Below are 16292 nucleotides of genomic sequence, written 5' to 3' on the forward strand. Positions count from 1 at the left end.
AGTTGCCTCTATAGGCAAGCTACGCTGGGAGCCTTTTGGGCTGAAAAGTGGAGCACAAATGCTCTAAATAACTAGATAAATATAAAACCAAGATACACTCACGCAAGAGGGCCTTCATATTTCATGATCTGATAGGCACAGTCCCAAGTGCTCTTGTACTTGTGAGACTCCAGACCCTGTATAAGAAGATTGGCCGGGGGAGAGAGAGAGATTGAATTGAAATACTTTATTGTCACTTGTACAACTTGTATACAGTGGTACCTCGGGTTAAGTACTTAATTCGTTCCGGAGGTCCGTTCTTAACCTGAAACTGTTCTTAACCTGAAGCACCACTTTAGCTAATGGGGCCTGCTGCTGCGCCACCGGAGCACAATTTCTGTTCTTATCCTGAAGCAAAATTCTTAACCCGAGGTACTATTTCTGGGTTAGCGGAGTCTGTAAACTGAAGCGTATGTAAACTGAAGCGTATGTAACCCGAGGTACCACTGTACAGTGAGATTACACGAGCACCCCCCACTCAGCTCTCTTAGTCTTAATTCCCCTCATTTACTGATGCACACCCACCAAACCCGAAAGTCAGTTGCCCCGTTGTTATCTTTTCATTCAGCAGCCTAGCAGCCCATGGATAGAAGCTGTTCTTTACCCTGTTGGTGCGACTAATCATGCTTCTATATCTTCTGCCTGAGGGCAGGAGATCAAGAAAGTGCTGGCCAGGGTGTGAATCATCTCTGAGAATTTTCCTCACTCTCCTGTGGCAACATTCTTCCGCTATTTCATCCAGCGGATTCACGGGACAGCCCATAGTATCTTGTGCTGTATTCACCACCTTTTGTAGGCACTTCCTATCAGTTGATGTCAAACCAGCGTACCACACCGTGATGCAGTATGAAAGGTCAGAATATGCAGAAAGATCAGGCATATATAGGGATTAATTACCTGGTGGGGAACCTCTGGTTCCTGGGCTTAATCTGCCCCTCCATTTCTAGCAAACTCCACCCACATGGGCCACCACTTGACGTCACCTGTCAATCCTTTTGATCCACCCTGCCACACTCCTACAATTGGGCTTTCCCTTTCACGTGCGCCATTCCCACTCACGTTTATATAAAAGAGTGCAGGTAAAAAGCATTTTTAAACCCCCCCCCCCTTGCCTCTAGCCATGCCCACCATTCAAATATGGCCAGTTGGAAGGTTGGCCCAGAGTGAATCTGACCTACAGGCTTCCTTTGCAGAGAAGTTTAGAGATTTGGGCATACCTGCATCCTGGTCTTCACGACATCCAGTGGCGTGTTGCCAAAGACGCTGGCTGCACCTGCGATCGCCCCAAACAACCCAGTGACAAGCGGGTTGATGGCTTTATTTGGATTATCTCCTAGAAGGGGAAGGGGAAGGAAGATGAGGAGGAGGCAAGTGAGGAAACAGAGCAGAAAACAAAGGTGTCAGGAGTCAACTCACTCTGAAATGGAAATCTGGCTTGAATTTAAAAAGTGCATGTTGTTGTTGTTGTTTGCATTTATCTCCCACCTTTTTCTCAGGAGCTCAAGGTGGCTCTCCCAATCCTTATTTAATTCCCACAACAACCTGCGAGGAAGTTTAGGCTGTGAGTGAGTGATGGGCCCAAGGTCAACCAGGGAGCTTCGTGGCCCAGTGGGGTTTCGAACCCTTGTCTCCCAGGTCCTAGCCTGATACTCTAACCACTACAACACCCTGCATCTCATGACGATGATAATGTTGCTAATACTAAATAAACTTTATTAGTTGCAATATTGCACTTTAGCGCCTCAAAGCGACTTACACAGTAAAAATAAAACAAAGACATTCAAACCAGCAACAAACTAAAAACTAAAACACTGATCTGAGAACCTTTTGCAAAGGAACAAGTCCCAGCCACCTTACTTAACAGATAAGCACAACAAAGGCCACAGATATCTCAACCTATCCCCCAATTAAAAACCGTATGCCTGGGTAAACAAGGATGTTTTCACCTGGCACCTAAAATGACACAACACTGGTGCCAGATGTGCTTCCCTGCAGAACAGGGAGCCAACACTGAAAAGGCCCCTTCTTCTACTGCCACTTTCGGCACTTCCTTCACAGAGAGCGCATGAACAAGGGCCTCTGATGATGGACTCAGTTTCTGATCTGATTCACGTGGGGAGCGGCAATGTTTGAGGTATTGGGAGCCACAAAAGTCTTGATAGGTCAAAACCAGCACTGAATCCCGAAAACTAATTGGCAGCCTGTTATTGGCACCACACTCGAACCAACTGAGCTACTGTATTTATAGGAAACTGCAGTTTTTTTGTTTTTTGTTTAAAGGTAGAGAACACTCAATCGACTCAAGAGCAGGGGAGAAGCACGGAGTTTATCTGGATCTAAAGACATGCTTTTTGTTAAATGTGGGGTGTCCTCCCCACCACCACCACCACCCCTGAGTTAAGGGAATCTATTTTATTTTTAGAATAGCACTTTCTGCAAAGGTGGATTTAAAAATACAGGAAAAAATGAATAGGTGGGCATAATTTGTTTGGGTCTTGTGCTTGGCACTCTGCTATGCAACACTGAACAGGAAGCTGGGTGAACAGTGCCCCTTAGTGGCTCAGCTGCAAAGAACAGTATATTATTTACATGCTATTATTTTATATATGAAGGGATGCGGTTGGCGCTGTGGGTTAAACCACAGAGCTTAGGCCTTGCCGATTAGAAGGTCAGCGGTTCGAATCCCCGCGACGGGGTGAGCTCCCGTTGCTCGGTCCCTGCTCCTGCCATCCTTGCAATTCGAAAGCACATCAAGTGCAAGTAGATAAATAGGTACCGCTCCGGCAGGAAGGTAAACGGCGTTTCCGTGCTTTGCTCTGGTTCGCCAGAAGCGGCTTATTCATGCTGGCCACATGACCTGGAAGCTGTACACCGGCTCCCTTGGCCAATAAAGCGAGATGAGCGCCACAACCCCAGAGTCGGCCATGACTGGACCTAATGGTCAGGGGTCCCTTTACCTTTACCTATTTTATATATAAAGCCACCCACTAACACTGTTCTTTGTTCCAGCATGTTGTCTACCATCTCCAACATGTCTGGTTTATGTTGATACTGTTGTCATACTGCTATTTTACTGTTATACGTGTACATATGACCTAAAATGTTTAAACTCCTAAAAAAATAAAAATAAAATAAAAGACAAAACACTGTTCTCTAAGTGGCAAGCAGCATATAAAAACATCAAATTGAATGTTTCTGCCTTGCTGGGATGTGGTCCTTGAACCCTACTCATGCCTCTTGCTTGTCTGGATGGAGGCTCGAGAAGGGGGTGCGTAGAAACTAGTCTACTATACAAAGGTGAACATTCACATTGGTTGTTCAGCATGCTTACGCCTCTGGCCCACTGCTGGCAAGTGGCCTCTGAAAAGCTGCACAGCAGGGAATGTGGCCCTCAGGCTGAAAAATATTCTCCAGCCCTACTCCAGATACGTGGGACAGAAGCTGGTGACTGCCACCAGTGCATGCTGGGAAAAGAAAACCCAGGTGTCCGCTTGGATATTTCCGAGCACAATTCAAAGTGTTGGTGTTGACCTTTAAAGCCCTAAACAGCCTCGGCCCAGTGTACCTGAAGGAGCGTCTCCACCCCCATCGTTCTGCCCGGATGCTGAGGTCCAGCTCCGAGGGCCTTCTGGTGGTTCCCTCACTGCGAGGTCACAGGGAATCAGGCAGAGGGCCTTCTCGGTAGTGGCGCCCACCCTGTGGAACGCCCTCCCATCAGATGTCAAAGAGATAAAAAACTACCTGACATTCAGAAGACATCTTAAGGCAGCCCTGTTCAGGGAAGTTTTTAATGATTGATGTTTTACTCTGTCTGATGGTTTAATCTGCTGAAAGCCACCAAGAGTGGTTGGGGCAAACCAGTCAGATGGGCAGCATATAATAACATCTTAGTGTATTTTTGGTCTTTGTGGAAGCCACCCAGAGTGGCTGGGGAAACCCAGCCAGATGGGCGGGGTACAAATAATATATTATTATTATTATTATTATTATTATTATTATTATTATTATTATCCTTTTTGCCATAGCAAAAGCCTTGAGGTTAGAAGATCTGGGACACCATTCAGATTACCGCCCAGAAGATGATATCTGAAAAGGTGGATTCCAAATACCTTTGTACCAATTCCTGAGAGCTGTCATGACGAAAAAGCGAATAGCCTGGTTGGATCCCTGTTTCAGGACAGTCGCTGTTAAACCTTGGTAAGTTCCCCTGAGGCCTGCAGCAAAAAGAAAAAGAAGATCAGGAGGAAGAATAAGGCAGCAGGAAAACCACACTGTAGTTTGTTTATGAAAATATTTATAAGTCACTGACTCATAAAGAAAATACCAGAGCCGTTCGCAACAACTGTACATAAAAGTCCTATGAAAAATTAAAATCAAGAATCAGCCAACTGTTGTGGAAAGAGATGTTATTCTTCATTGCTTGCATAAGCCCAACGGAATAGAAAAGATTTCTGCAGGCGTTTAAATGCTGAAACAGAAGGTGCCTGCTGAGTCTCTATTGGCAAGTGTGTTCCCATAAGGCTGGGCTCACGACACGAAAGCCTCAGTTCTGTGTTCTTGTCAAATAAGCCTTGCCAACTTGGGTAATGATAAAGAAGGCTCCAGCAGGTGATATCACAGTGACTTGACACATATGAGTTCAGGTGGCCGCTGAGGTACCCAGGGACTGAAGTTGTTTAAGGTAAAGGGACCCCTGACCATTAGGTCCAGTCGTGACCAACTCTGGGGTTGCGGCGCTCATCTCGCTTTACTGGCCGAGGGAGCCGGCATACAGCCGTTTACCTTCCCGCCAGAGCAGTACCTATTTATCTACTTGCACTTTGACGTGCTTTCGAACTGCTAGGTTGGCAGGAGCAGGGACCGAGCAACGGGAGCTCACACCGTCACGGGGATTTGAACCGCAACCTTCTGATCGGCAAGTCCTAGACTCTGTGGTTTAACCCACAACACCACCCGCGTTTAGGGCTTTGTAAAAGAATACAAGAACCTTGACCCTGGGCTTGGCGGTGGGTGGGCAGCCAGTTGCAGATGCAATGGATCAGTGTGCCTGACTGTTAGCCAGAATGTGGGTGGTTCAAGGCCACCTAGCAGTGGTTATGGGCAAGATTCCTGCATTGCAGGGGGTAGGAAATTGAACCCGGCTCTCCCAGGTCCTAATCCAGCAACCTAATCATTAAGTCACACTGGCTCTTAATTATTCCCCTTCATTTTATGGCCATTGGACCAGAAGTAGCAACAAGATCTGGAGGCTCATAGGTTCCCCATCCCTGATACAAGCAAAAGAGCATTCAAGAGACCCCAAACTGAGAGATCTGAAGCTTCACCTACTTCTGATTTGAAGGCAGACAGCTCCTTTCTCATTCCCAATTATGCAACCCCCCCAAGTTCTCCTTGCAAGGGCGTCTCCCTGCTAACAAACACCAGGTCTCACCTTGTTGCCGAATGATCTCTCGCACCCCATGGAAGAAACCTCGATATTTTGGCTGCGGAGAGCACTGATCGTGGATGAACTTCACCTGTGGAGGAACAGCCACCAGGTCACTTACTGGCAAGTCAAGAGAGACTTCCCAACATCAAGAGAGATTTTTAAACTCACTCAGCCTCTTCTAGACTGGGTTGTTTTTGAAAGGGGCAGCTGCATTCTGTAGCCCATCACTCGCACAACAATAGCACACAAGTGGTGGGAAAAAACTCCCGGAGAACTGTAGTTTGTTAATGGCGATGATGCTGTTTTAACCTCCACAACTTTTCACATGCACTCTAGTCTAAAGGCGGCAAGTTCCCATTTCTCTTTCTGTGTGGCAATTGGCATCAGGAAGATGAGCTTCTTTCTCCCAAGCCCAGATAACAAAGACGGCCAGACCACAGCTGTCAACTTTTCCCTTTTCTTGTGAGGAATCCTATTCTGAATAAGGGAATTTCCCTTTAAAAAAGGGAAAAGTTGGCAGCTATGGGCCAGACCCAAAAAAGGAGGGAGATGGGTGGGAAATGCCCTTGCAATGTTTGCTGTTCACCACAAGGTGGGTTCCGATGTTAGGAAGTCCCTGATGCTCAACCTGATGTCAGCTTCACAAAAGATTCACCCAGAGCCAGTGTGGTGTAGTGGTTAAGAGCGGTAGTCTCGTAATCTGGGTAACCGGGTTCGCGTCTCTGCTCCTCCACATGCAGCTGCTGGGTGACCTTGGGCCAGTCACACTTCTTTGAAGTCTCTCAGCCCCACTCACCCCACAGAGTGTTTGTTGTGGGGGAGGAAGGGAAAGGAGAATGTTAGCCGCTTTGAGACTCCTGAAGGGGAGTGAAAGGCGGGATATCAAATCCAAACTCTTCTTCTTCTTCTTCATCTTTTTCCCCCTTTGGGAGCTGTGTGGGAAACCGCCCCATGAAAAAGCTGCCCGAGCATTTATTTTGCTGCAACTGCACTTCTTCAGAAGGTTGCTGTTCTGCCCTTTTCCAAACAGGTCATTCATTCGGTGTGTCTGTGTTTGTGTGTAGCAGCTTGAACAGTGTGTGAGGATGTGTGTGCAAGAAAGAGAGAGCGTGTTTTAAATAGGGAAGGGACGTCTTGCATGCAGAAGATCCCAGGATCAAGTCCCTGGCATCTCCAGCTGGGGCTAAGAAAGACCCTTGCCTGAAATCCTGGAGACCTGCTGCTGCCAGTCAGTGTAGACAATACTGTGGTATATTAGACCAATGGTCTGACTCAGCAGAAGGCAGCATGCTAGGCTGTGGGCTTCCCATGGCATCTAGTTAGCCACTGGAAGAACAGGATAATGGACTAAGATGGGCATCTGCAGGCCAGCAAGGAACTTTTTAGCTCCTTAATCTCTCAGATTCTATCTTCAGGTATTCATCATCATCATCATCATCAATTAAATTTGTATACCTTCCTATACCCACAGGTCTAAGGGCAGATACAGCATAAAATCACAATATAGGAACACAAAATACATAATAAAAACTAAAACACTAAAACAACCCAATAAACCTGCCCCCCAGGTAGGAGACGGGAGTGTCAGAATCCCTAGAGAGCTATCTTTTCTTTGGCGATCACTCATAGCCGAGTAAGATTGTCTTCCATAAACACGGTTTTAACAGTGAGTCTGCAAGTGACTGTGGAGGCCAATTCTGGATCCACACGTCCTTCCACAGTGGGGACATAGGTATCTGGGCGGGAGTTGATCATGGTGTGGATTTGCCAAGCGTGCCTTCCTCTTAGCACGTTTCTCCCTTTCGTTCTGAGTTTGAGCATCTTCAAAGCCGCCTTTGATAAAGGCTGTTCTCCAACTGGAGCGCTCGCAGGCCAGTGTTTCCCAGTTGTCAGTGTTTATACTACTTTTTTTAAATAGATTTGCCTTGAGACAGTCTTTAGACCTCTTTTGTTGACTCACCAGCACTACGCTATCCATTTTTAAGTTTGGAATAGAGTAGTTGCTTTGGAAGACAATCATCAGGCATCCGCACAACACGACCAGTCCAACGAAGTTGATGTTGAAGAATCATTGCTTCCACACTGGTGATCTTTGCTTCTTCCAGTACACCAGCATTAGATCACCAGCTATAGCCAGTCAGCAGTTTGTATCCTACTGAAATTAATGGACACAACAAACTTAGGTCCATTCATTTCAATGGGTCTGCTATGAGCAGGACTTAGTTTGGCACCACATGGTATCAACACCACTGAGATAGATCAACCAATGATCTCATTTGGGATAAGGGCAACTTCCTATTTGATGATTAAAAGGTAAAGGTAAAGGGATCCCTGACCATTAGGCCCAGTTGTGGCCGACTCTGGGGTTGCGGCGCTCATCTTGCTTTATTGGCCGAGGGAGCCGGCGTGGCACTGTGGTTTAAACCACAGACCCTAGGACTTGCTGATCAGAAGGTCGGCGGTTCGAATCCCCGCGATGGGGTGAGCTCCTGTTGCTCGGTCCCTGCTCCTGCCAACCTAGCAGTTCGAAAGCACATCAAAATACCTCCGGCGGGAAGGTAAACGGCGTTTCCGTGCACTGCTCTGGTTTGCCAGAAGTGGCTTAGTCATGCTGGCCACATGACCCGGAAGCTGTACGCCAGCTCCCTCGGCCAATAAAGCTTTTCAAGAACTTCTCCACAAAGCAGTTTACACAAACACACACACACATATTTATTTATTTGATGATTATTTCAGATAAATAAATATGTGTGTGTGTTTGTGTAAACTGCTTTGTGGAGAAGTTCTTGAAAAGCTGGATACACATTTAATCAACCCAAAAGCAAACAAACAAAGAAATAAACACCACATTTTGTGTTTGTGTTTACTTTTATGGTTTCCATAGGGCACACCACAAGCACCGCTTCGGCCACGCCAGCCCCCAAGCCCGCCAGGAGCCCTCGTTTGCTGTCCAACTTCCCTTCTGCATCTCTCATGTGGTTGCTGAGGAATTCAAACATGCCAAACCTGGAAAGAGAAAGAAGGTGGCTCGTGAAAGCTGAGGAGCACGGCGGGTTGGGGAGAAGAGAACACGCTGCTCTTGCCATTATTATATTATTTATTCAATTTATTCATCATTCGCTGCTTTAAGGAGTCTCTGAGCAACTTAGCCCAAATTCCAGTATACATTTTGTATTTTAAAAAGTGACTAAGAAGTTCAATACAACAACAACTACTACTACTACAGAAATGAATAAAAATCCAAAAGTGATTACCTCACGGCGGCTTTCGGTATGGAACCATAAACCAGAGAGCTGAGGCCACGATAGAGTCCCTTGATCCCATGATCTCGGACGGTCACCTTCACACAGTCCGCTGAAACAGGAGAAAAAGAGTAACGTGACTGGGGAACGATTTATTGTTAATAATACTGCTTTCTACTTCAGCAAGAACATATGCCCAGCCCACACCAGAAATATATATTACCAGGTGGAGCGAAATAAATCCAGTGAAACAAATCCCTGCTTAACATATAGGCCTCATCTTCAGAAGTTTTATGCAGCCATGGCTTCTCCCAGAGAATTCTGGGAACTGTAGTTTGCTGAGAGCTGTTAGAAGACCCCATGTAATAAATAATTAATAATAATAATTTATATCCTGCCAATCTAGCTGGGTTTCCCCAGCCACTCTGGGCGGCTTCAAACAAAATATTAAAAAGGTAAAGGGACCCCTGACCATTAGGTCCAGTCGTGGCCAACTCTTGGGTTGCAGCGTTCATCTGGCTTTATTGGCCGAGGGAGCCGGCGTACAGCTTCCGGGTCATGTGGCCAGCATGACTAAGCCACTTCTGGCGAACCAGAGCAGCGCACGGAAACACCGTTTACCTTCCCGCCGGAGTGGTACCTATTTATCTACTTGCACTTTGACGTGCTTTTGAACTGCTAGGTTGGCAGGAGCAGGGACCGAGCAACGGAAACTCACCCTGTCGCAGGGATTCGAACCGCCAACCTTCTGATTGGCAAGTCCTAGGCTCTGTGGTTTAACCCACAGTGCCACTCGTGTCCCTTCTAACAAAATATTAAGAATTAAATATTAAAATCTGCTCAGGGAACTATAATTCCCAGAATTCCCTGGGAAGAGGGGTTCCCTGCTATACCACTCTGAGAATTGTAGGTCTGTGAGGGGAACGATTTCCTAATAACGCTCAGCAGCAATAGCAAACTATATTCCCCGGAATTATTTGGGGAAAGCCACAACTGTTTATAAAGTGGTATCATGGCGCTTTAAATGGATAGTGCAGATGGGGCCCAAAACCTATACCACAGATGGGGAAACGTGCGGCCCTCTGAGTTTTGCAGGACTACAGCTCCCATCATCCCTTAGTATTAGCCGGCCTAGCTGAGGCTGATGGGAGCTGGAGTTCACCAGCATCTGAAGGACCACGGATTCCCTTTCTCTGTCCTATACAAAACAACATGGAGGTCTGAAGAAAAATTGGTGTCTGCCTAAATAAGCAGAACTGGAACTAATAACCCTGACAAGCTCATCCCTCAGCAGATGCCGGGCTAACATTATTATTTTTTAGGACAAATGTTCTAGAAGGAACTGAGGCAGTTTAGCCACTGCTGAATTTCTCTTATTTTTAAAAAATGCTTTTCCTAGTCTAAAAAAAGCCAATTTTCCTGGGTCTGAACTCTCCTGCTTCTTGGTCCATAAACTTCAGCAAACAAGACAAATGACTGTTCCCCATTTTAATTTCTTCTGAGATTTTAAAACAAAGTATATATATATATATTTACTGGCAACAAATCCCCATCCACACGCAGCCTTGAAATAAATCTTGTCTAAACGTAGCTATTTCTTTCAGTCTCCTTGGAAGGGGTTGTCATCCCTAGACACTTATCATCAGCTATGTACTCTGTCTTTGCAATTAGATCTGGCTTTTCGCGAGGCCAAGATGAATAACAAGAGTCAAACTGGGATTTTTTTTTTGCTGGGCCATAATTAAGAAAGATTCTCATCTCATTCTCACTTCTGAAGACTGCGTGCAATGTGCCCTAAACAAGTTAGACATTCTGTACTCAAGGCAATCCAATTTCTGCGCTAAGGAGGAGAGAAAAAAGAATTCTATTTCCTGAACCAATTCTTAAATCCACATAGGCCATTTTAGTAATTTATTGCATTTATAATCCGCCTTTCCTCCAAGGAGCTCAATGGTGGCGTACATGGTTGGAGCATGCTGCTGATAACGGCAAGGTTGCAGGTTCGATCCCCGCATGGGACGACTGCAAATTCCTGCATTGCAGGGGGTTGGACTAGATGACCACCCAGGGTCCCTTCCAACTCTGATTCTACGATTCCCCTCTTCATTTGATCCCCACAACAGCCTCGTAAGGCAGGTTATTTATTTATTAAACGTCATCTGAAGGACTCAGGGCGGTTCACAAGAGAAAAATACAGGATGAAAATGCAATACGAATAGTTAAAAAACGAAAGAAAACACTCACCCACCCCGCCTTCCACAAACACATATATGCCTCCTTGAGCTCCTTGGATGAAGTAAAGGTAAAGGGACCCCTGACCATTAGGTCCAGTCGTGACCGACTCTGGGGTTGCAGTGCTCATCTCGCTTTATTGGCCGAGGGAGCCGGCGTACGGCTTCCGGGTCATGTGGCCAGCAAGACTAAGCCGCTTCTGGGGAACCAGAGCAGCGCATGGAAATGCCGTTTACCTTCCCGCTGGAGCAGTACCTATTTATCTACTTGCACTTTGACGTGCTTTCAAACTGCTAGGTTGGCAGGCGCAGGGACCGAGCAACGGGAGCTCACCCCGTCATGGGGATTCGAACCGCCGACCTTCTGATCGGCAAGTCCTAGGCTCTGTGGTTTAACCCACAGCACCACCCGCGTCCCCCTTGGATGAAAGGTGGGTTTTAAATGTATACAGAAAATAAAACAAAAACGGGAAGGGAGAGTGGGCAGGAAAAAGGGCATACATTTATAATGCACTATTGAAAGCCATTTAAACAGTCGTGGCTTCCCCCAAAGGATTCTGGGAGCTGTGGTTTAAGGCTGCTGAGAGCTATTATTCCCTTCACAAATCCCGGAGCAGTTTAACAATCAATCCCTCCTCCCAGGGGACTCTGGGAAATGTAGTTCTGTAAGGGGAATAGGGGGGCCTCCCAACAACTCTCAGCACCTTCAGCATACTACAGCTCCCAGGATTCTCTGGAGGGAGCTGTGGCTGTTTAAAGTGGTACCGCAATGCTTTAGCTGTATGGTGTGGACATGGTAAAGGTAAAGAAGGTAAATGACCCCTGGACAGTTAAGTCCAGTCAAAGGCAACGATGGGGTTGCGGCACTCATCTTGCTTTCGGGCCGTGGGAGCCAGCGTTTGTCCACAGACAGCTTTCTGGGTCATGTGGCCAGCAGGACTAAACCACTTCTGGCACAACAGAACACCATAACGGAAACCAGAGCGCACGGAAACGCCATTTACCTTCCCGCCACAGCGGTACCTATTTATCTACTTGCACTGGCATGCTTTCAAACTGCTAGGTTGGCAGGAGCTGGGACAGAGCAATGGTAGTGGCACGCGCCCTGTGAAACGCCCTCCCATCAGATGTCAAGGAAATAAACAACTCTCTGACTTTTAGAAGACATCTGGAGGCAGCCCTGTTTAGGGAAGTTTTTAATGTTTGATGTTTTATCGTGTTCTTAATATTCTGTTGGGAGCCGCCCAGAGTGGCTGGGGAAACCCAGCCAGATGGGTGGGGTATAAATAATTAACAACAACAACAACTCTGTTGCAGGGATCCGATCCACCAACCTTCCAATTGGCAAGCCCAAGAGGCTCAGTGGTTTAGACCACAGCTAGGTGAACAAAGGGGACGCGGGTGGCACTATGGGTTAAATCACAGAGCCTAGGGCTTGCCGATCAGAAGGTCGGCGGTTCGAATCCCCGCAACGGGGTGAGCTCCCGTTGCTCGGTCCCTGCTCCTTCCAACTTAGTAGTTTGAAAGCATGCCAAAAGTGAAAGTAGATAAACAGGTACCGCTGTGGCAGGAAGGTAAACGGCATTTCCGTGCGCTGCTCTGATTCGCCAGAAGCGGCTTAGTCATGCTGGCCACATGACCCGGAAGCTGTACGCCGGCTCCCTCGGCCAATAAAGCGAGATGAGCGCCGCAACCCCAGAGTCGGCCACGACTGGACCTAATGGTCAGGGGTCCCTTCACCTTTAGATGGACAAAGAGTCTGACCTGATATAAACTAGCTTCTACTGCTTCAGTCCACTAGCTCTCTGCAGGGTGGTCAAGGTCGGCCCTGCGGAGAGTTTGCAAAACAGGCCACGTCAGGCCGAAAACTCTGCAGCCTCTCCTGTGATGACCTACAAGGGGAGCTGAGTGTTTATCCTGCCAAATCAGAACTGCTCCGTATCCTTGGCTACCCTCGAGCCCTTGCTTTTAAATCGTGTGTTTCTGGCTACGTCAGAAGGACAGGGAGGGAAGATGGAACATGAAGAGCAGCGGGACACCAGAACAGCACAAAGCCCACTTCAATGACCCCTTTTGTCCGTGCACAAATTTAACGTGGGCACACAGCTCTTCCCGCACGACTCTCCCTTTCCTTGCCATGGCTCCGGATTGCAAGCAGCCCCTGTGCTGCTGCTACCTGCAGAGTGACGCCGGTGCCAAGCCGCTAAGGGGGTTCTACAGCACAGCGTGTCTCATCGGTTGCAAATCCGGCACGCTCCAGCCAGGCTGGAACGCCGCCAACCTCCTTAGCGAGTCAGCCGGGCAAACAGGCTAGGCGATGAGTCATCGAGCCACTGCCTGCAGCAGACGAGGTCCCCGGTCGCTCCTTTCCTTCTTGCTATCGTATGGTAGAACGGTCAGAGCTCAAGGCTATATTAAGGGGGGGTGAGGGGACATCCGTCAGGCTCAACTGAGCGGCTACATTGCACGCCACCCATGAACGCCGCAAGGGACAGGGTGGTCCTGAAGGGCTTTGTTTCCTTGGGCTGGATAAATAAGGGAGGGGGTGGAAACCCCCCCCACACACACACACCATGACCTGCGGCGTCCAATAAGGAAATTTTGTCCGTGGTATGATTATTTTCCACCTAGTCATTTTGGCACTTTGGCACCCTATTTGCAAAATGTAAACAATTCCAAAATACAGGCACGCCTTCGCAAGATTCAGTTGTACTTGAGGGTCGATTTCCCAAAAAAATCCACTGGAAAAAAGGTTGTGTCCCTATGGAGATGGCAGTATTGAGTCAGTGGCTCATGTGCTTCTGGCTTGCACTCTTTATAAAGATTTGAGGATTAAGGTTATTAAAAAGGTAAAGGTAAAGGGACCCCTGACCATTAGGTCCAGTCGTGACCGACTCTGGGGTTGCAAGATTCGGTTGTACTTGAGGGTCGTTTTCCAAAAAAAAAAAATCCAATGGAAAAAAGGTTGTGTCCCTATGGATATGACAATACAGTGGTACCTCGGGTTAAGTACTTAATTTGTTCCGGAGGTCTGTTCTTAACAGAAAAGCTATTTACCTTCCTGCCGGAGTGGTACCTATTTACCTATTTATCTACTTGTACTTTAACGTGCTTTCGAACTGCTAGGTTGGCAGGAGCAGGGACCGAGCAACGGGAGCTCACCCCGTCGTGGGGATTCGAACCGCCGACCTTCTGATCGGCAAGTCCTAGGCTCTGTGGTTTAACCCACAGCGCCACCCGCGTCCACTTGAAGGGCTGCATGAAGCTAGTACATATCCCGGCTCAAAACCCCAATATTTAATTGTTTAAATAACCAAGTAAATAACCACACATTCATCCACCTGCAAAATGTGGCTCTTCTCCTATGGCACCTCTCTGAACAGCCTGGCCAGAGTCATGTTTCGGTTCGCTTGCGGGAATCGGTTTGGAGCAGACAACGGACAGTGAGAGATCTGGTGGGTTTCAGTCCTGCTGCCTGGTGAAGACTTACCAATTCCTTTGTAGCGGGGCGGGTTTGCTTTTTCATCCAGCTGAAGCTGCGTTTTCACATACTCTGTGGGGAATGTAATGCAAATCTCAATGCCGCCAGCGATGCCACCTAGGGGGAAAAATAAAGCAAAGCAAAATAAAAACAACCCCCCATTTCCAAAAGAATCGCATCAACACTCTTTTCGCCTTCTCCCTGGGTGAGCATACCTCTGTCATGGAAATTCTACTTGATATTCATCCAGAGTAGATTCCAACATATAGTTAGCAGAGTAAAAACTTAAAACACATTGCAGGATTCCCAAAAAAATAGACCAGAGGCAATTGTATTTCATCCAGCAGAGTCCAATGGTGTCTCTTTTTTGGAATAAATTTTTATTTGATTTTCAAACATATATACATATAACAAAATCAATTCCAAATCCAAGTGTCAAGATTACTCTTAATCTCCTGACCCGCCCCCAAATCCCTTCTGCAGGTCCTATTGTTACTATTTTCCACTGCATATCAATACTACTCCAATTTTTAGTCTTTCTAAATTATCCGTACATTCTGTTACATTACAAGTGTGTTTAAAATCCTGCTAATGTTTTAACCTGCTTACAATGATCTTGTATATAAATTATGAACTTCTTCCATTCTTTTTTAAAGTTCTTGTCATCTTGGCTCCTGAGCTCCCCAGTAACCACAATGGTGTCAAAGTGCCACCACTGTATGATAAAGAATTGGAAATTGCATCCATGCCCAAGTTCGCAAATTATTTGAGAATATAAACCAAGACGATATGGTTTTGCAAGGACATAACATAAGAAGAGCCCAGCTGGATCAGGCCAAAGGCCCATCTAGTCTGGTATCCTGTCCTGGCGGTGGAAAATCAGATGTAGAAAACAGTGAGAAGTTCAAACACTCCCACATTAAATGAATAAGGCAATATTGGGTTCAGCTGAATACTTCCTGAAGGTAGCAATACCCAATCTGGGATATCCCATTGGAAACTGCAAGTGGGTGATCAACATAATGGACTCCTCCCCCATAACATCAACAAAAATTCTGCACACAGAAATCTAGCATGTCAGGGAGACTGCTAGGCTAGAACTCTTTTCTGTGACAACCCTTTTCTCCAAACTTCTGTGAAGGAACACTCAGTCCTCTCAACCCTCACATTTATTTATTGATACAGTGGAAGCTTAATTGTTGAACGTAATCCATTCTGGAAGACCGTTTGACTTCCGAAATGTTCAACAACCGAGGTGCAATGGGTGGTTGGAAAATTCAATTGAGAAAACTGAGAAATGCGCCTCAGAAGCCATTCAACTTCCGAGGCGCGTTTGAAAACAGAAGCAATTACTTCCGGGTTTTCGGCGTTCAAAAACTGAAACGTCCGGCTTCTGAGACACTCAAAAACTGAAATCCCACTGTATTTGCATTTATATCCCACCTTTCCTCTTCTTCATTTTATACTCACAAGAACCCTTTGAGGTAGGTTAGGCTGAGAGAAAGTGACTGGCCTGAGGAGACCCTGTGAGCTTCAGCGCTTATTGTTTTTAGGAGACCCCTAGTTCTCTCACAGAGCTACAATTCCCCAGAGTTTCCCCTGAAGGGGGATTGACTCTTATGTCACTCTGGGAACCGCACTGTGGTTGGAAAGAAAAAAGGATGCCTCAATCATTTTACAGGCTTCCCGTGTGCATTAATCCTCATTAGTTGCAGAACACTTAATGAGACAGATGTTGTAAGCTGCTGCCAGGCATTTTCTATCCTTTGTGATCAGCTATCATTTCAGCCGGCTCTAACCTAACCCAACCTCTCCCCTGCTCAAAACTTCCAGATTTCGCAAGCAAACATCAGACAGGATTGCAAAACGCA

At 46.7% G+C, this 16292-nt stretch overlaps 2 protein-coding genes across 3 annotated transcripts in view; one reads left to right on the forward strand and one right to left on the reverse strand.

The window, feature by feature from the left end:
- The window catches only part of LOC308465334 (uncharacterized protein), a 118655-nt gene that overhangs the window by 53710 nt on the left and 48653 nt on the right, over positions 1 to 16292 (forward strand). The window lies entirely within an intron of this gene.
- The window catches only part of SLC25A1 (solute carrier family 25 member 1), a 55028-nt gene that overhangs the window by 3184 nt on the left and 35552 nt on the right, over positions 1 to 16292 (reverse strand). The window contains exons 2-8 of the mRNA XM_080985259.1: positions 14431 to 14538; positions 8722 to 8821; positions 8335 to 8473; positions 5471 to 5555; positions 4149 to 4253; positions 1257 to 1372; positions 103 to 176 (exon numbers count right to left, since the gene is read on the reverse strand). Of these exons, the coding sequence (XP_080841385.1) occupies positions 103 to 176; positions 1257 to 1372; positions 4149 to 4253; positions 5471 to 5555; positions 8335 to 8473; positions 8722 to 8821; positions 14431 to 14538 (727 nt within the window). The remainder of the gene's footprint in view (positions 1 to 102; positions 177 to 1256; positions 1373 to 4148; positions 4254 to 5470; positions 5556 to 8334; positions 8474 to 8721; positions 8822 to 14430; positions 14539 to 16292) is intronic.

The sequence above is a fragment of the Podarcis pityusensis genome (assembly GCF_964106645.2).
Source record: "Podarcis pityusensis genome assembly, chromosome: 16".
Taxonomy (NCBI): domain Eukaryota; kingdom Metazoa; phylum Chordata; class Lepidosauria; order Squamata; family Lacertidae; genus Podarcis; species Podarcis pityusensis.